Source organism: Notolepis coatsorum, assembly GCF_963971535.1.
Source record: "Notolepis coatsorum genome assembly, chromosome: 10".
NCBI classification, from domain to species: domain Eukaryota; kingdom Metazoa; phylum Chordata; class Actinopteri; order Aulopiformes; family Paralepididae; genus Notolepis; species Notolepis coatsorum.
Window position 1 is genome coordinate 22,977,047 of NC_140174.1, and position 20,643 is coordinate 22,997,689.

A 20,643-nucleotide genomic window follows, 5' to 3' on the forward strand; every position below is an offset into this window, starting at 1 on the left:
ATAAAAATATTATATGCTGAACATTTTTTCCACTTTTTTTTCCCATAAATCTTTTATTAAACTTCAGCCCATGATCATAACCACCACATATTCAATACATTTTCAAATTGTAACCCTTTAAATGCCAGTTTGTGTGATGGCATCACAAATTGTTAAAAAAACAAAGTTAAATATTTTCACTATATCAAATGCAAAGTCGATTTTTCTGGTGGGAATTATTACAGGCTATGTGTAAATGATTAGCAACAACACTTATTTTGATGGATTTTTTGTTTTTTGTAATGTCAGATTTAACAACAACTCTTTTCAGAAAAGCGGGAGTATTCAATTTTTTATCTGACATTACAAAAAAACTAAAAAGGGTTATGATCAGGGCTGAAGTTGAAGAAAAGATGTACGACTGCTAAACTGCTTAGACTGCATTACTCTCTATCACAGTGATCTCCTGGTTGTTTCCCACTTAGGTTATCTAAATATCGCGCCGCCGCAACTAGAAACACTGGCCTGGCCTGCTTCTAAGTTCAGTGCCTGAAAAACTATAATTATTTTTTTTCTTTTCTTTTTTCAAGCACCACCAGCAGGGGGCTCGCGTACCACAGGTTGAGAACCACTGGTCTAAAGATATGCGGGTGGTATGTATGTAAACATTTTATTCAACAATAAATACATTTTAAATAGATTCTATGAACAATTCCAACATGCCTACGTCGAAAAGGAACTGTTCATCAGTACAACATTATACATCAAAACTAGCATCAGAGGTCTGTTCATCATTATAAGTGCTTTTCTGGCACGTCGTGGAGCCTTCAGGAGGCTTGTCGAGAGGCTTGTCTTACTGCATTATGACCAAGGACTGTACGAAAAAAAGAAGAACTTGATGTGAAATCATCCAAATGGGAATCAACCTTGTTTATAAAAAAAAAAAAAAAAAAAAAAAAATCTTCTTTTTGTTTTCACATCACAATCACCACCTCTCCAAAGTTCCCAGATAAACCAAACATTATTGATAGCATTTGACAGACGAGCTGGAGTCATTTTATAGTGTGCGTTGTGTGTGCGCGCGCGTGCGTTCGTGCATGGGTCAGTGTGTGCAAAGTTTACACTTTATCTTCTAGATAAGAAGAGATAGACAGCGTACAGCGGAGACCTTGACGTTGCTTAATTATTGCCCGGACGGCAGATCTTCCCCTCAAGCTGACTGACAAACGGACAATACAAATGTCTCTTCACAATGATCCGTGTCTGTGACTTCAGAGAGCGAGGTGAGGTCACGTCACAGCTCTCACCTACATTCAGTTCCATATACAATATTCCCTGCGTGCAGCTCTGTCCGTACACATCGTATGTGAAAGTAGATCATACCGACAGTGTTTCCCTGACCAGTTCCTTGGACGAGGCCACATGGCCATCGTAGATAACGGCGAGCGGTACATCGGTGGTTATCGTGTTATTCCCACCCTCGGGGCCCTGCTCTCCGTTGGCCCTGCCGCTCCTCCTGAACGAGTTCCTGAAGCCGCTGGTGAGGCGGCCGGACACGCGCCTCACGACCCCGCCGAGGCCACGGCTCCTGGGCTTCACCAGACCCACGTCGTCCTCCAGCTCCTCCGGTGGCACGTCGATGTTCCCCGAGTACCAGAACACCCACCAGATCAGGCTGAAGAAGATGATGATGGCCCCGGCGTAGATGAAGAGGTCGTGGATCACCAGGCCCCCGAACACGCCGATCATCATGGTGAACACCCCCAGGACGTCGTGCGCCACGGCGAACCAGAAGGAGCACTTGCAGCGGCCGACTCCGCCGTACGTCCTCTCCGTGACCGGCTCCACCAGCACCGTCGTCGACATGGCGGCGGTTAAATAGTTCTATTCCGGTCCGGACGAATTGCGTCTCGTCCCCGTGGTGTCCTGTGGTTTCCAGAGTAAGACACACGTACGGTGTGCGGCGGGACACATGCAGGTGATCTGGAGGCTCTGGCTGTGCTCCCGCAGCCCCGAGTGTGAGAGCAGTGAACACAGGCTGAGAGACGCAGAACAGCTTCTAGTAAAACCATTACAATGTACAAAGTACAATGACCTCCGGGGCTTATCAGCTGGAAAGCACACCACGCTGGCGATTGTATCAAATGTTGATTGGGAAGTTCAAATTACGTTACGTCACTGCCGTCCCGACCATAGGGATACTTTCCGGAAAAAGCTCACCAAAATAAACCCATCCACACATCAATTCAACGTGTGATCTCCATCGGGGCACCGTCGCTCTTCCTCATAAGAGAATCCGTCCTGTTCCTCTCACACGCTACTCTCAGAGCTACTCCTGGTCCAAGCTCCTTCTCCAGGCCCCTTCCTTCTCAGCTTCTCCTTCAGTATGGGGATCCACACCAGCCCCACCACCATGAACATCAGCCCCACGGACAGGCTGGCCGAAGCGACGCCACGGGGGGCCTCGGTCACCCCCCAGGAGTGGAGATGGTAGAGGACGGCACCTGCGGCGGACATCAGAGCTCCCATCACCATGGCGATGATGGGCTTGTGGAAGTAGGCCCAGCGCACGGGTTCCGGAGCGTCGCGTCCTGGTCCTGGACAGAGGGTTCGCCCCGCAGAGTCATCGGACGCACGGCGGTCCGGGTATAAAGTCTCTCCAGATGCGTCCATGCTTCTTCCAAAGGGCGACAGCATTGCTGTAGTGAAATTCCCCCTTAACCTCCTTGGGTTCGTCACCTCTTGAGAATGTCGATGGTGGTCCTCTACAATAAATACACTGTAGAAAAAACGTTATCGCCGAATATGCGTAGACGTCCAAAGGATGGCAGTTTCTTTTGTCGATCCACTTGTGTTTTCCGTCTCGTGCACCTTGTCCTGGTCGCTGCGAGGAATCACTCGATCTAGAAAGCCTCTCTTTGAATCTAGCCTGGAGTGACGCCACCTCAGCTGCACTTCACCACTGGAAGCATGGACTGCAGCATCACTAGAACACGAGCGTCTAGTCAGGCATGTCTCCTTTCACCCCCGTCATTTGAGACGGCTCACCACACCCACACAAGAGGGAGGGTTTCGAATTATAGAGACCCACTGCACCTGTTGACATCGTCACTGCCGATGTGGTTGGCTGATGGATGTGAAGTGGCCAGCCTATCGGCTGAATAAACATCTTCAAGGTGACAGTGTGCGTAGTAGTGATTGTACATCGGCAGTGCAGTTAACAGTATACGTACAGGCTGCCAAGTGCTCCGTGTAGAACATGGTGTGCTCAAAATCATCTTTCAATGCAAAGCCCTCCTGTACTGTAGCGGCTGTGTATGTGTCTTCATATACCGACAAGTAAATGATGATGATGATGATATTTGGAGCATGTCGCCGCCTCATATGGATACAGCACCTTTAGCGGTTTGTACAGGTTGTGATCTCGTATACGCAGCCCCCATTGTGCGCAGGTAGCAGCTGCACAACCAGGAGAACACGTATGATCGCATTAACAACAGACAATACAATACAGCTAGCTGCTAGACAGCTGTGATGGCTAGTCACCATAGGTAAACACCACTCAAGGCTAATGCACTTCAGATATTAAAGCACACAGAGGCTGTATAGAGAAGGTGACCATTTATTGTATGCATAGCGCTACTGAAAATGCTTCCATTTTTTGTACATAAAATATGACACAGGGGTAAACATATATATATCAGGAAATAATCCAAGCATTTTCATAAACCCTATACAAGAAAAGAGATGTCTTGTATAGCATGAAAAATGGGCTATTTATGGTTTTCCATTACATCATCGCATCATCTTGGTGGGCAAATTATAAGGAGCTGAGTGGATGGCACTGCGCCATGTTGGTAGGATATTCATTAATGTCATGAGGAATACTGATCTATTGACCCATATCAAACCCGCCCTCTTTTCTTGATCCTCCAATCACAACTGTTGCTTCCCTCGGACAGCAACAGTTGTGATTGGGAGGATCAAGAAAAGAGGGCGGGGGTTGAGATCGATTGTATGTAGGGTTGCATGATATTACACAGATACTAGAAAAGTATCGCGATACCCAGCCGTTAACACATTGCCTGCCATGCTTCTATCCATCAATGTAGGATCACTGCCACCAGTCTAAGCCTATGGAGATGTTCACCTTCTTTGCAGGGCTATAACTTTTTAAATTGTATTGCTAAATTGACATTACTATGGCCCATTCAACATCGATTATCTATCGTTCAGGATGTAGGAACGTTATACTTTTTCATTCATAGATTCTTCCAAAAATACCATCTAGAATATAAGTATGTTTTTATCGTTTTCTGCAGTAATTCATAGAACGTGAGTTATAGGCATAAACGCATATATAGATTATCAACTGCCGTTTATTGCCGATACACATATAAAAAAATTAAACTGTACATGATCGTATACGTAATGATTAATCATGCGCGGATGAAAGGGGGGGGGGGGGGGGGGGGCGTTTATAATTCCGTGATCGTCAGTAAATGCTTTATGTAGTATGGGTGATATATTGATCTGATCAGTTTGCAGTGAAAAGAATAAACAATCAAGCTGAAAGTAACGTTACTGTCCTCTTACCGTTCGCCGATGAGACTGGAGGAAAAATATCCCACTTATTTGACGTCGATCGACTAGATCCATTTCCGGTTTGTATGGCGCAATAAACGCCCAAATCATATCGATTATTGAGTTATGGCAGCGATCCATATGCACACCAGTGTGTGTCTGTAGTCCCGCAACGATATGTGACTGCCGGACGGATTTCCCAGATGCACCGAGATCACCAGATCCACTTCCGGTTGTAACTCGCCCGATCATCCACCAGGTGGCGGTATTGAGGCGTTGCACTGTTGTGCAGGCTCCCACTGTATCACCAGAGGCTGGGTGGCGGAATTATGAATGCATGGCGAAAAAATTTAATATGATCTCAATAACGTCGTACAGCGTTGTCTGGCAGAATTAGCATGGCCAGCAAACACGTCGTAAGCCGTTTTTGGCGGTCAATGTGTTAAGAATGGTCCAATACTACATTTTATTAGTATGGATACTTTTAGAATATCCTGGAGCTTCTCATAGTAAGTCTGGGCAGAGATCCAAAAGTGAGGAATAGGAGGGGCTGAGCCGAAAACCCCCTCCCTCTCACTATATATATATATTCCTATATATTACTTTTCCTGATGTTTTAAGTTTTTGCTGTGGTATCGTTTTAGAACCGGTATCGTGATACTTAGGCTGGTATCGATACCAAAGTCAAAATGTTGGTATCGTGACAGCACTAACTGTATGTTAACAATCCTAAATATTTCACTTTTACAACAAAAAAAAAAAAAAAAAAAAAAAAAACGATAAACATTTAGCCTTTACAAAAGATTTAACCAAAACCATTAACAAGGTGGACAACTTCTTTTCAGATTACAGGGGTGTATCATCCGTTTAATACCAGAACAGGGCAGCAGGAAGGCAGACTGACTATACTGACCACAGTTCTTCATGCAGGCCAGTCATATGCGATCTAATTGTCCACGGCCTGTGTTGAGGGGGTGTGTGCGCTGGGGGGAGGCTGTCGGTGTGGAGAAACTCCACGGAATAACGTCGTTTTGATTTAGGTGCTTCTCTTTCGTCTCTGAGGGCTTTTGCCTGCTTTCTTGGCTCTTGGACCTCTCTTCCCTGCAGCAGGTTTCAGCGGCTTCTCCAACCCCTTCTTCTTGTTTGGCCTCTACGGGAAAGAAGAGGGCGACACAAAACCACGTTCAGTCCACGAGCAGAAACTCAGGTTGTTGACGACGCAAGAATTACCAGGAATTTATTTTGGTTTGGCTGTTGCATTTTGTAATCCAAGCTAAAATGGTATACTGTGGGACATCCAAAGTGTGTGTGTGTTTCAACAAGTTAAAGACTTTTTAATACCACTTAGAGCTAGATTTAATACAAATTTCATGACCAAAAAACAACTTGAATAAAACAACTTGAAACATTTCATATTATTTCTTCCGATAGCTGGGCTGCCCCCCCCCCATTTTTTTTAAAAATGTTATACCTTTTAATACCCTGCAGATACCCTGGTATACGCACAACTGGTAAATAAGACAAATACATATTCAGAAGCATTTGGGTTGGCAGCGATGTGCAGTACTGACCTGCAGCCTAGGCCTTTTCCTGGGTGTTACCATGGAAACCAGCTCTGGGGCCTCTTCCTCCTCATCCTCATACTCGTCCTCCTCCTCAGGGTCAGCATCAGTCTTCTTCGTTAAATTTTTCTTCACTCGCTTTTTGGGCTGGTTCCTCCTCTGCAATTCATAAAAGGATAACATGCTTATTTTCTAATTGACCTGGTTATTGAGACTAGAGTTGTTCCGATACCGATACCAGTATCGGAAATGCCGCCGATACTGCCTAAAATGCTGGTATCGGTATCGGCCGATACACGTAAATTGTAGCCTCCGATCCCATGACGTAATTTATCTCCTGCGGAGAGTGAGGATTATAAAATGAACGTGTTTTTTTTTTTTTTTTATCCACTTTTTCTCCCATTTTTCTATATTTTTCTCCCATCCCAATTTCGTATCATCCAATTCAACCCTCCCCTGTCACGAACGCTGTTTCTTGCCTCCCACAAGCCGGCTGCAATGTGGACTAAGTCATACATAGCACAAGTCCCCTCCGGTACTTGAGGTAACAGCAGTCGCATCTTTTCACCTGCGCAGCTCGATCTCTCAGTGTCGAGGAGTAACGCGTGGGAGGCTCACGCTGCCCCCGACACTTCCTGATTCTACTGCGCAGGCGCACCAACCGACTTGTAGGAGTCGCTTGTTCACAACGTTCGATCCCCACCCTTCAGTTTTCCCTCCCCGTAATACGGCCAATGTGTATTACTGCGGACGACCAGCTAAACTGAAAACAATGTGGAGAGCTGGATTCGAACACGCGGATCCTAGCGTCTCCACACTGGTGGCGAGTGCCTTGCCCACTACACCACCTAGCCGCCCATAAAATGAACGTGTTTTAAAGTGTGATGCAGTTTGTCATTTTAACAGCAGATACACTTTCTTAAATTCCATTGTCCCCGACAGAGCGATGTGACGGGGAGCTCGGACGGGATGTGTTTTGCTTGCTGGTGTTATGATGGCATTAGCTGAAAAGCTAGTTAGTTGGAACAACATCCGCCCGTTACATCAAATCAGATGATCGCCTGTCCTTTCTCCAGGACCTGACACTGTCCGTGACCGTCTATCAACAATAATGCACCCACGGTGAATCGTATTTAAGTTAAGTAGCTACTGACTAGCGTTAGCTGACTAACGTTATCAAATGTCAATGCGGGAAGACGAGCTAGGTCAGCTAGCTTAGCTTGACAACGGTACCGTGGTTAAAGTTGGTGCTATTCATAATCCAGCAATAATTTCTGCAGACCTGCAAGCAAAGTACAGCAAGTTCCAAGTGCCAAAGGATAAGAGTCTGAGGCGGAGTCTCAAAAGAGAATGTTGAATATTTATTTTGCATCGAAAATCACAACATGAACGTTCTATCTGCTACTAGCTTACAGACTGAGTAGGGTATATCTGCAGAGCCACTGGGTAGCGAGTGCAACACCATCTAATGTCCGTGTGGATCATTGGAGTTGGGTATATATACAGTGCTGCAGCCCCATACTCGTTGATTAATGATACTAATACAAATCTATACAATCACCTGTTGTTGAATAAATACCATTACTTTCTAGTTATTACTAAAAAACAGTATATATAAAATGGTATCGGAACATCTCTAATTGAGACATGGTTGAGCATGTGCACACACACACACCACACAAACCTATACTGCACATAACTGGCATACATACCTTTAGATTCTCTGCCCGGGCCTCTTTCTCTGCGTCCTCCAGCAGGGTGAGGTGGCCGAGGTCCGAGGTGTAGATGGGCAGGGACACTGATGTCTGGCTCTTCACGTGGATCAGCTTGATCACTGGGCCTTTCTGCAACCAGGAGCACAGGCCGGTTAAAAACATCTCAGACACATGTGTCTGTAACACGACTGAAGAGCACGACAAGAGTTGTTGTACTGTAGCTGACATGGACAACCTCAAACGTAACATTCTGATTCTCTAAGACGGCAAGAGGGGAAACTTGGACCCGTATGATAGGCCACACCCACTGCCACACCCTCTTTTATCCAATTGGCATGAACACACAGTTGACCTCCATGCCAAATTACAGCCTCCTAGGGCGAAACCTGTGGCCACTAGAGAGTGCAGAAATTTTTGTGTACCAACTGTAACTGAGGGGTACAATTCCCTGACTGTATTAATAAGTATGGTATCATTAAACCACTACTGTCTTATGTACATTACTACTGGCCATACAGTACACAGGTATCTTATGATGAACACTTCCCACAATGACTCGGTTCCACACAAAACTGGGTTTAAGTATTTATTAGCAGCAATGATAGTACATAATATACTTTACTTTGGATGCGCTTATAAGGCAAAGGAATGTGCGTAGGCAAATCAATAACGTATGTCCATTCTCATATTACGCAGGAGATAATAATACAACCTGAATCTTAGGAATTATATCTATGGTACTCTGGTAAGATAGCGGGAGATACTGGTAGGGTCCCTCCGGTCGTAAGCCAGCAAGGGGAGAGGATTTGTCGGTAGTAGAGTCTGGGTCAACGATGATAAAGAGACTCCAAGTACAGGAGACGGTGCAATAATCTCTTGATCCGCAGACGAATACAGCTGTTCTCCGTAGCATGCAGCTCCGCATGGAAGAAAGCTAGCCGGCCTCAGGCTTCTGAGAGGCGGGCTCGACGTGGCTCCTCACAGGGTAAATCCCACACAATTGTGGGTGTAGGCGATTCTCCGCTCCATCAATTACAGGACCAAAAGCAAATATAATCCAGCCGAAAAGGGCTATGCAGTCGTCGGTAGGTTATCCAGTGTACATGATCCACACGGTCCTCGTCTAGGGCTCCTCGGGTGAAAGCGCCAGGGTAAGCAGCCCAGCCTGGATAAGCACACTAGCTGGTACGAGGAAACGTTGGTGATGCTGGTCACTGTAGAACGGTAGCCGCACGATACACTATACACAAATAGACTATTACTGAATTAATAGAATAGGTCGAACTCGACGGTACAGCGTTAAACTCTGATACTACAGTTATTAATTCGCACGCGGTCTCAATGCTCTATTTGGGGCCAAACAGGCCATACTTCACCACACGTTGTATCGTGGGTGAGGCTTCAACTTATTGGGTAACTCTACTTCTGTATTCACCTGCGCTAGGTGAACAAACAAGTACCAGCTTTATTCCTGTCTCACATCCTTGCGCAGAACCGTTCATGTCCAGGCAAGTCTTTGGCGGTGACTTTGAACCAGACCTTGGAGGTATGGCAATGGCGCCCAAGGGACCGCTGTCCAATAGGAGAACGAAATATTATGGTCTGTACTAGGCTAAAGGGATATTCCGTGTATATGTACAAGGAATACACAAGGGATATCAAACGATATACAAATATTATGCAATATGTATCAATCAATAAATATATATATTCGGTTTAATCTGATCCTTCGTAACACCAACCAACCGACAGTGACCTATAGAGCTGCTGGTCGCCGGTAAAAAAAAATCTAAGTGCCATATGGAAGATTCCCTCCTACTCAATCGGAGTGTTGTCAGCAGTGTCACCAATGTAGCACAACTACACACAATCACCTACTCACCATCAACTACACAGCTACTTTAGAAAATACAATACAAAAGTAAAACAAGTAATACAAAGTAATGATAATGGAGAGAAGATCCTCTGGACTGTAGACTCACCGTCCGTAGTTTGGCAATGACCGTCTTGACAGTGGCTTCGATGTTGTCCGTGACTTCATCTGCGGACAGGCCAGAGTGAGCCACGCGGGCCATGCTGCAACAGAGACCACAGAGGCTGGCATGAGAAACTAAACGACCAGGCCAGAGTGAGCCACGCGGGCCATGCTGCAACAGAGACCACAGAGGCTGGCATGAGAAACTAAACGACCAGGCCAGAGTGAGCCACGCGGGCCATGCTGCAACAGAGACCACAGAGGCTGGCATGAGAAACTAAACGACCAGGCCAGAGTGAGCCACGCGGGCCATGCTGCAACAGAGACCACAGAGGCTGGCATGAGAAACTAAACGACCAGGCCAGAGTGAGCCACGCGGGCCATGCTGCAACAGAGACCACAGAGGCTGGCATGAGAAACTAAACGACCAGGCCAGAGTGAGCCACGCGGGCCATGCTGCAACAGAGACCACAGAGGCTGGCATGAGAAACTAAACGACCAGGCCAGAGTGAGCCACGCGGGCCATGCTGCAACAGAGACCACAGAGGCTGGCATGAGAAACTAAACGACCAGGCCAGAGTGAGCCACGCGGGCCATGCTGCAACAGAGACCACAGAGGCTGGCATGAGAAACTAAACGACCAGGCCAGAGTGAGCCACGCGGGCCATGCTGCAACAGAGACCACAGAGGCTGGCATGAGAAACTAAACGACCAGGCCAGAGTGAGCCACGCGGGCCATGCTGCAACAGAGACATGAGAAACTCAAACAGCCAGCTCTGTGTAGGTTTTTACCATCGGTACGAGGGAGGGAAAACGTTTCCATCTCATCAATTCAACCCAATATCACTGTTTATATCAAAGTTGTAGAGATCCTCTCGTGGCTTTGTTCGGTGTTCCTCTGCAGCCTCTACCCTCCAAAATATCACATCCTGTTCTTGCCTTCTCCACTTTATTGGCCAGGTGACTTATTCTTTTTAAGTGGAAACATACTCAACCTCCATCTCACAATAGGTGGGTTAAGGAAGGAACTACTATTATCTATTAATCTTGAAAAGCTCAGATTCTCCCTCAAAGGCCCTATTGGCTCCGTGAATACCTTTGAGAAGACTTTGAGACCCCTTTTAAAGCACATAGAATCTTTGACATCCCTGCCTGGTTGTGACGACTGAGCCCCCCCCCCCCCCCCCCCCCCCCCCCCCGTTTTTTCCTTTTTTTTTTTAACAAATGTTTTTTTATTTTCCCTTTTTTAACATAAAACTAGACGCACAATACATTAACAGTAGAAATCCACAATAAATCACAGGACTATGACAGACATAATAATGACAATAATGACTGTCCAATACTTAAATCAAAATAAATGTAGATTAAAAGATATACACATAATGAATACACTACAATACAATACATGTGATCTTGCTTGCTCTTCACTCTTTCCTTCTCCTTCCCTTCCCCCCCACCCCCCCCTCAGGACCCCCTCTTGGACTATCCATCCACTATTCCGTTTAACGCCAGGGATTACAAGTTCATATGCTATCCTTTATCTTCTCCACCACATCTAACCAGATTGCTATGCTGGCTTCATTAACACCTAAAATTCGTGCGGTAGATATCTCTAGATAAATCACATCGAGATAGGTAAGAACCCATAACTTCCGGCACATTTTATCGGGTTGAATCCAGCGTGATGCCATCAGCTCTTTGGCAGCCTATTTTTATTTATTACTTAAAATGTTTCGTCTTTTCATCTCAGTTATATTAGTATCAGTTTTTCTTTCGTTTTTCTGTCACATATTTTTATTTTGTATTTTCGTGTATTATATGTATGTTTGTTGTCACTCTTCGTGGGGGGGATGGGGTGGGGTTAGGGGATAGTAATGGGAAATGGGGGGGGGGGGGGGGGGAGAAAAAAATTGATGTATAATATGTATAACTGTCTGCATCATTTTGAAAACTCTTACAATAAAGAAAGTTATTAAAAAGAAAATTGTAGAGACAGTTTCCACGTGGAGATGGAAGTCCGTCTGGATATACTGTACTTTGATTCTCTGTGGCACCAGGCATTGACCGTGACCTGTGTCCAAAACTGAGCGGGGAGGACAGGGTTTGCTGTGGTGCTACTCACCATATGCTCAAGAGTAATGTCTTCATATCATATCGTTGCTCTTCTCTCCTCGCCTTCCGTTTCAAGCAATTGCGAGGGGTAATTAACACAAGTTTTCTAACTATTTGAGAAACAGACGAGGAAACGTATCCACGGGGGAATCGACCGCGCAGGAGGGAAGAAACAGTTGTGATTGGAGGATCAAGAAAAGAGGGCGGGGTTTGAGGTAGGGCAATCGACGAGACCAGTTATCGGTCTTTGTTAGAACCTCATCATAGTGAACGTATTACCAGCAGCAGCCCTTCTTGGAGACCTTCATGCTGGTGCCCTGAATGACACTTGCGATGTCTCTGGCCAGATGCTTGCTCTGCAGGTTCACACACAGAGGCTCCCTGGGAACAAGAGAACACAACCACCATCTCAGCACAGTAACCATCACACAGAGGAACGTTATCAACGTTGTACACGACTCTCTCAATTGCCGTGCAAACCGTGCAAAAGCCGACCCGCCATCCCTCGGTGAACCGACCCCCCACTGTGTTACATTAAAAACACACCCTGGACTATACATTTGTATATACCGTAATTCCTCTAATAGTAACCGGTATTCAATTAAAAACCGGGTCTCCATTAATGACCGGGTGCGCTGTTGAGCTAAGCAATTATAAGCCGGCCTCCTAATACAAGCCGGGTTTCATGTATATTAGAGTTATTGTTGTTATATGCTGGCCTGGCTGTGCAGTAAATACCATATAATGGTATGGTGTTAATGTTTACCAAGAGAGTAAGCCTACCTCAGAATTGTATAAAACGAAGTTATTATTATACCAGTATTGTGATTGCACTATTTTACTTTATTTTACTTTTTTTGACCACCTGTAATTGCACTGTTTACTACCGTATTTCATACAGTACTTGGTTTCAATAAATGAACCCAGTACATTTTACTGGGTTCAAACTGACACAAAATGTTGATTTATTCATTATGATCTGTTTGAAAATTAGAAATATAGGCCTCTCTCTTATACATGCCTCCTCCTAATACAAGCCTGGTATCCGCTACAGTTGAAACAAATACAAGCCGGGGTTACTATTAGAGGAATTACGGTATACAATCAAAACTCATCATACTTGTTCACACTTGACTGTTCATACTTTCTACATATTACTGCTCAATTGCACAGCCCTGCAAAATATCCCATCCCACTGTATTGTTGTTTTTATTCTAATTAGTGTATATACTTGACCATATCGTGCACAATTGTACAGCTCTGGCCTATTTTATTTATAATTCTATCCTATTCTATTGTGCTTCTATTTTTATTTAGTTTATATTCCATTTTATTTCACCGTAACCGTCTGTCCGTTAATGTCGCAACCAAAAACAACCAAATCAAATTCCTTGTATTTGTGTAAACTACATGGCAAAAAAGGGCCTTTCTGATTGTGATTGTGCAGACGAGTGAACGGTGCGCCGAGGCCTCTCACTTCTTCCGCTCGTAGAAGTGCTTCCCGATGTGGGAGGGCAGCAGGCGCCGGATGCGGCTGTCGGACAGGAACATGTCGAAGTTGCCCAGCAGGCGGCGCTTGGCCTCGAAGGGCTTGTACTCCGTCCTCAGCACCTTGTAGGGGATGATCTGCAGAGACACGGGGGAAACGTCAAAGCCACGACCACGCGTATGACACAAGAGGAAACGACTGACCCGACATCGCTATTAGAACTTATGGCCTTTTGCGATTACTTGACTTCCCGGAGATTCCACACAGAAGGTACAGCCTGTGTCAAAGTTGTAGAGACAGTTTCCACGGGGAGTAGGAGGTGCGTCTGGACCTACTTTGATACTCTGTGGCACCAGGCATGGCCTGTGTCCAACACTGAGCAGGGAGGACAGGGGTTTGCTGTGGTGCTATATAACAGCGTGTACACGTCCCAGGTCAAGTGACCATATCAAGATGTACAACATCTACAGTTTTATTAGTTTATTAAATACAGCCGAGTCTGCACATGAGACGAAGAGGCGCTCAGGACCCCTGTGGGGCGTTCTCTGGTACCTCTGTGATATTCTTGACGCCGTTCTCCTGCAATAACTTCTTGTAAAACCTCTCCGTCTGTTCTGGGGACATGCGGGGCTCATCTCTGGTGAAGAGACACACTTCATCCGTGTCCGACCTCTGGCCATGGGGCAGGGGGCTGGAGAACAGGAATAATAATAATAATAATAATAATAATAATAATAATAATAATAATAATAATAATAATAATAATAATAATAATAATAATAATAATAATAATAATAATAATAATAATAATAATAATAAGAACACAAAAATAACATGTTGAATAAGCACAGTCCTAACAATATTAGTTTAGAGATGGCTTGATGGGATGTTGGGTTTTATAGTGCTGCATATACCATATATATAATTTATATAAATGTATATTTACCACACATATATATATATATCTGTCTGAATATACCTGCATATAACCCTTCTATATACCTACTTATACACCTGCATATAACTCTGTATGGCATGTACAATAATGCCGTATATACCATAGCTATATATTATTCTTACAGTATATATATATATATATATATATATATATATATATATCTCCACATCTGCCTGCATAATATTTTTTTTACATATCTGTAGATGCTATATTTATATCTATACATATCCCTTAACTACTCCTAGTTACGCTGCTGCCCAGTATGACTTATTATTATCATAGTGTCTTTATACCTGTATCACTGTACATATTAATACTACAACTCTGTACATACATCTGTCCTAACAATATTAGTTTAGAGATGGCTTGATGGGATGTTTGGTTTTATAGTGCTGTATTATATATACCATATATACATTTACCATATATATATCCATATCTGTCTGAATATAATCCTTCTACCATATATCTACTTATACACCTGCATATAACCCATATAACTCTGTATGATGGCATGTACAATAATGCTGTATATACCACATATATATATATTATTCTTACTGTATATATAATATATATATATACCTCCACATCTGCCTGCATATAATCCTTTTTACATATATGTAGATAGTACTATATATCTATATCTGTACATATCCCTTACCTACTCTTACTAGTTACGCTGCTGGCCAGTATGACTTACTACCAGTGTCTTTATACCTGTTTCACTGTAAATAAATACTACAGCTCTGTACATACATCTGATTAGCACTATACTCAGTAGTAGTACTAATTTATATATGTTATATACCCAGTTGAATCACCTGTACCTATTCACCTATTACACCTATTGCACTTTACTTAGTTAGTTTGCACTCTGGTTGGATGCCGCTTTCTTTTCGTTGTACTGTTTTGATTAATTGATTGATTGAAAACTGTATTAACAGATTGCAGAATGGTACAGTACAGTACAGCTCAATACATACAATTGTTAAGGGGATGCAGACCAGAGAAAAAATGTCGTCTTGTTTACATCAGGGTCCCCCATTTTCAATTCATCATAACATATGACATACACGACTTACAGATAGACAGTACTGCTACATCTATACATTTATGACATACCAGATTTGCAAATACAGTACTGTTTGTGATACAAAAAGAGTCTAGAAAAGAGAGTATATACATTTGACGTAGAAACTGTACATTGGAGGAGGTTGGGTGGGTAGGTTGGGTGGGTGGGGGCTGTACATTGGAGGTGGTTGAGTGGGTGGGGGGTTGGGTAGGAGGGGTGGGTGGGGGACACTGTACAACTGTACAAGCAAAACTGTACATTGGAATATTGACAAAACCATACGTGGTCATTTACTGTACACTGGAGGGGGTTGGGTTAGGACATTTACACTGTACTTGCTGCATAATGACAATAACCTTTCATCAAATATAATATTAGTTTAGAGATGGCTTGATGGGATGTTGCTGACATGAAGATACATGATGTTAACAGTCCCTGCCTAGTAGTGGGAGTCACTCACATGCGGACGGTCTGTGCCTTCTTGGGCACCTTCCAGAGAGTGAAGAGCAGAGAGATCTGCTGACTCTCTTCCAGAAGCTCAAACTCGGGAGTGGACTTGGCTTTGAGGAAAGCCTGTAGAGCCTGGACAGCTTTCTTCACCTGAAAGACGCGTTACAGTTAGACTGGTTACATTACAGTTAGACTGGTTCAGCTACAGTTAGACTGGTTACATTACAGTTAGACTGGTTACATTACAGTTGGACTGGTTACATTACAGTTAGACTGGTTCAGTTACAGTTAGACTGGTTCAGTTACAGTTAGACTGGTTACATTAGAGTTAGACTGGTTCAGTTACAGTTAGACTGGTTACATTACGGTTAGACTGGTTACATTACAGTTAGACCAGGGTATCTGCAGGTTTAGCCCAGTCAGATTTAAGGCTTTTTAAGACTTTTTAATGCCACTCAGAATAAAATTTAATGCCAATTTCACAATAACAAAATGGCAAAAATCATGGGTACTCTCAGTACACTCATTCAAGGGTACTACGACTATGCTTGGACCTCATGGTACCAAAGCACCTCAAAGGCACTAAAAACAAGATTACAAACATCACAAAACAAACTGGTCAGACTACTGCTTAACCTCACTCCTAAAACCCACTTTACCCCTGCCCACATTCAAAACCGCTCTTATTAAAGAGCACCTACGGGAGGCTGCAATTATAAACTGGCCACCGTAAATGTCCAACCCCCCCCCCCCTCCTCCTAATGTACAGTATCATCCCCATCATATGTATATAATATTTTCTGTTAGGATCTCTGGGTAACAGTACTGTATATTATTTGCATATCGTATACAGTATGTCACGAATGTAACAGTACTATATACCTGTATGTCATGTATGTCCCTATGCCATAAATGTCATGATGTCATGTATGTTGTGTATGTCATAAATGTCACTATGAATTGAAAATGGGGGACCCTGATGTAAACAATACAAACATCTTTCTCTGGTCTGCATCCCCTTAACAATTGTGTGTATTGAGCCGTACTGTATTGTACCCATTCTGCAATCTGTTAAATAAAGTTCTCATTCATTCATTCAGTTGTTTTGTTTTTGTGGTTTGGTTGAATGAATGAATGAATACTTTATTTAACAGATTGCAGAATGGGTTCAATACAGTACAGCTCAATATACACAATTGTTAAGGGGATGCAGACCAGAGAAAGAAGTTTGTCTTGTTTACATCAGGGTCCCCCATTTTCAATTCATAGACATTTATGACATGTCAGGGAACATCGCATGGAATACCTCTCCTAGTCCCTCATTTCCATTGTAGGACTGATGCTTTGCGACCGTATTTAGAACCCACAGTACCTCAGCTTCAAACGTTGGCGTGGAGCCGAACGTTACCCGGACAGGTGCAGATGTAATTGGTGGTAGACGGTCGACCTACCTGTCCCTGAGCAGTTGATGTGGACGGCGTCGAAAATAAATTTGATATTGAAGTTGTCTGCAGGCGGGTTTTTTCAGAGGTAACATATGCTTAGCGATGTGCATGTGTGACTCGACTGCTTTTATTCCCATCGTTCCCAGTTTAAAATCCTTTTTGCAGAGTTTGCAGCGGACCAACCACGGTGCAAACAGAGGGTTTTCGAGCAGGTTCTCATTAAATTTGCACTTTCCCATGTTAAATTAACGAGTGCAAATAAATACAAATCAATTAAACTAAACTAAACGTCAGCGTTATCGCTACGGCTTGAATAACGTGTTACCTATGCTCCGGTGTTCTGAAATAGCTCCCGACGGCGACACACATTAAGGACCATGTTATTGGTTCCGCCCCACTGCGTACCGTTTGCGTGAAAGAAAAAAAAAAGCCTGATTTATCTCCCGTTAATAATAATAGTTTCCCCCCAGATTTCACAATGAAACATTAGATGACATGGCATGTTTTTAAGACCTCCGAAAGTCGGATTTAAGACATTTTAAGACAAATTAAGGCCTTAATAGTTGATAGTTGAATTTAAGACTTTTTAAGACTTTTTAAGGTCCCGCGGACACCCTGTAGACTGGTTCAGTTACAGTTAGACTGGTTACATTACAGTTAGACTGGTTACATTACAGTTAGACTGGTTCAGTTACAGTTAGACTGGTTACATTACAGTTAAGACTGGTTCAGTTACAGTTAGACTGGTTACATTACAGTTAGACTGGTTACATTACAGTTAGACTGGTTCAGTTACAGTTAGACTGGTTCAGTTACAGTTAGACTGGTTACATTAGAGTTAAGACTGGTTCAGTTACAGTTAGACTGGTTCAGTTACAGTTAGACTGGTTACATTACAGTTAGACTGGTTACATTACAGTTAAGACTGGTTCAGTTACAGTTAGACTGGTTACATTACAGTTAGACTGGTTACATTACAGTTAGACTGGTTCAGTTACAGTTAGACTGGTTCAGTTACAGTTAGACTGGTTACATTACAGTTAAGACTGGTTCAGTTACAGTTAGACTGGTTACATTACAGTTAGACTGGTTACATTAAAGTTAAGACTGGTTCAGTTACAGTTAGACTGGTTCAGTTACAGTTAGACTGGTTACATTAGAGTTAGACTGGTTCAGTTACAGTTAGACTGGTTCAGTTACAGTTAGACTGGTTACATTACAGTTAAGACTGGTTCAGTTACAGTTAGACTGGTTCAGTTACAGTTAGACTGGTTACATTAGAGTTAGACTGGTTCAGTTACAGTTAGACTGGTTACATTACAGTTAGACTGGTTCAGTTACAGTTAGACTGGTTACATTACAGTTAGACTGGTTCAGTTAGTTAGACTGGTTACATTACAGTTGGACTGGTTACATTACAGTTAGACTGGTTCAGTTACAGTTAGACTGTTACTTACATCACAGTTAGACTGTTTACATTAGAGTTGGACTGGTTACATTACAGTTAGACTGGTTCAGTTACAGTTAGACTGGTTACATTACAGTTAGACTGGTTCAGTTACAGTTAGACTGGTTACATTACAGTAATACAGTTAGACTGGTTACATTACAGTTAGACTGGTTCAGTTACAGTTAGACTGGTTACATTAGAGTTAGACTGGTTCAGTTACAGTTAGACTGGTTACATTAGAGTTAGACTGGTTACATTACAGTTAGACTGGTTCAGTTACAGTTAGACTGGTTCAGTTACAGTTAGACTGGTTACATTAGAGTTAGACTGGTTCAGTTACAGTTAGACTGGTTACATTAGAGTTAGACTGGTTACATTACAGTTAGACTGGTTCAGTTACAGTTGGACTGGTTCAATTACGTTTCATTATTTGCCGATCGACAACGAGACACATGAGCTCTGTTTTCGAACAGCTTCAAACTGTTCAGGGATCATCATTCGTGGCAGCCAAGTCAACCCAGCAGCTAGCTAGCTATTTAACGTTAGCCAACTCGTTTACGTTTGTAATTAAAGCTATGATTCATTCACTTTCACACCACTGTTTAGCATCAGCGTGTAGCATTTACATCTTCTGAAATATGTGTTGCTTATAACGAAGAATGTATAATGAATCATGTCATATTTAGCCAGTTATTACCTGTGATCGGTCAAGTACCAACTCTTCCGTCTTCGCTGCCATGCTGCCTGCTTCACGTGTTTACTGGAGACGCGCAGGCGCATGCGTTGTAGGCCGCCGTGACGTCAGTGTCAATTTTCACAACTTTATTAGTACGACAAAAACTTTTGATTGATTGATTGAAAATTGCATTAACAGATTGCAGAATGGGTACAGTACAGTACGGCTCAATACAAACAATTGTTAAGGGGATGCAGACCAGAGAAAGACTTTCGTCTTGTTTACATCAGGGTCCCCCATTTTCAATTCATAATGAATTGTAAGTAAGGGTGCAACTTGCTCCATGCAATCCATTCTTTGTGGATCTAGCCTGACTCGTATACAGTACAGCGAACAGGTCTATAGTCGGGGCTGGCCCAAATACTACTTTTCAGGTTTGAACAAGTAGCTTACATACGCGGGCCGCGTGAATATTAAAGGCAACCAACTTGTGTTCGGCTTTTCTCTGATTGGCCGCGCCCGCGCCCCGCGTGATATATAAATGCACCATTTACCATTTATATATAAGGCCTTTGTTGTCTGGCGTCCACACCATTTACCTCGTCACCCCCTGGGTCTTTAACCCTTTCACTACTACACTATAGAAGGTTAACCCTTTCACTACCACATTACAGATGGTGAAAGGGTTAACCCTTTGTAGTGTGGTAGTGAACGGGTTACCCTTCTGTAGTGTGGTAGTGAAATGGTCAGGGTCCCCCATTTTCAATTCATCATAACATATGCAGGGCTCTACGCTAACCTTTTTCCCAAGGAGCACATGTGCTCCTAAATGAAAAATTTTTGGAGCACACAAAGAAATTTAGGAGCACAGGAGGGCGGAGCTAGGCGATCATGGAGTAGACGTGTTTCACGTGAGCTCCCTTCTATCGTGCAAAATATACTTTTCTCCCCATTAGTCTTTATTTTATTTTAATTTGTTATTTGTCTGCTTGTTGAGTCGTCGAGTTTCAACTACTGTCGTCGACTTTTTTCAACTTTCTGCGATGTCGGTGGTGGAGACCAGATCCATGAGCACCCCAGCCGGCAAACTGCCACCGGGCCTAACCTCGCCGTCGCCCAGTATCAGTGAGATAAGCGAAGCTGTACTCTCGGTCATGACCAAACTCCATG

General features: G+C 43.4%; 2 protein-coding genes across 2 annotated transcripts; both read right to left on the reverse strand.

Moving 5' to 3' along the window:
- Positions 1–1,356: 1,356 nt before the first annotated feature.
- LOC311235493 (transmembrane protein 238-like) lies at positions 1,357–1,845 on the reverse strand (the record flags this gene model as incomplete). Its single annotated transcript, XM_084322961.1, has 1 exon — positions 1,357–1,845. One exon carries the CDS (start codon positions 1,843–1,845, stop codon positions 1,357–1,359), a length of 489 nt encoding a protein of 162 aa, XP_084179087.1.
- A 1,740-nt stretch (positions 1,846–3,585) lies between these two features.
- On the reverse strand, positions 3,586–19,568 carry rsl1d1 (ribosomal L1 domain containing 1). Its single transcript, XM_084322871.1, has 9 exons — positions 19,495–19,568; positions 15,913–16,052; positions 13,972–14,110; positions 13,408–13,556; positions 12,210–12,311; positions 9,823–9,916; positions 7,838–7,969; positions 6,135–6,284; positions 3,586–5,713 (listed from the first exon to the last, which is right to left on the reverse strand). The coding sequence occupies exons 1-9, from the start codon at positions 19,534–19,536 to the stop codon at positions 5,600–5,602; spliced, it is 1,062 nt and encodes a 353-aa protein (XP_084178997.1). The 5' UTR covers positions 19,537–19,568; the 3' UTR covers positions 3,586–5,599.
- Positions 19,569–20,643: the final 1,075 nt, after the last annotated feature.

Excerpts from the sequence above, each read along its gene's own strand:
- rsl1d1 (XM_084322871.1), bottom strand. The coding sequence starts at position 19,536 with ATGGCAGCGAAGACGGAAGAGTTGGTACTTGACCGATCACAG. Across the intron at positions 16,053-19,494 it reads TGGTACTTGACCGATCACAG|GTGAAGAAAGCTGTCCAGGC; the intron begins GTAATAACTGGC and ends CGCGTCTTTCAG. Across the intron at positions 9,917-12,209 it reads TCCAAGAAGGGCTGCTGCTG|CATGGCCCGCGTGGCTCACT; the intron begins GTAATACGTTCA and ends TCTCTGTTGCAG.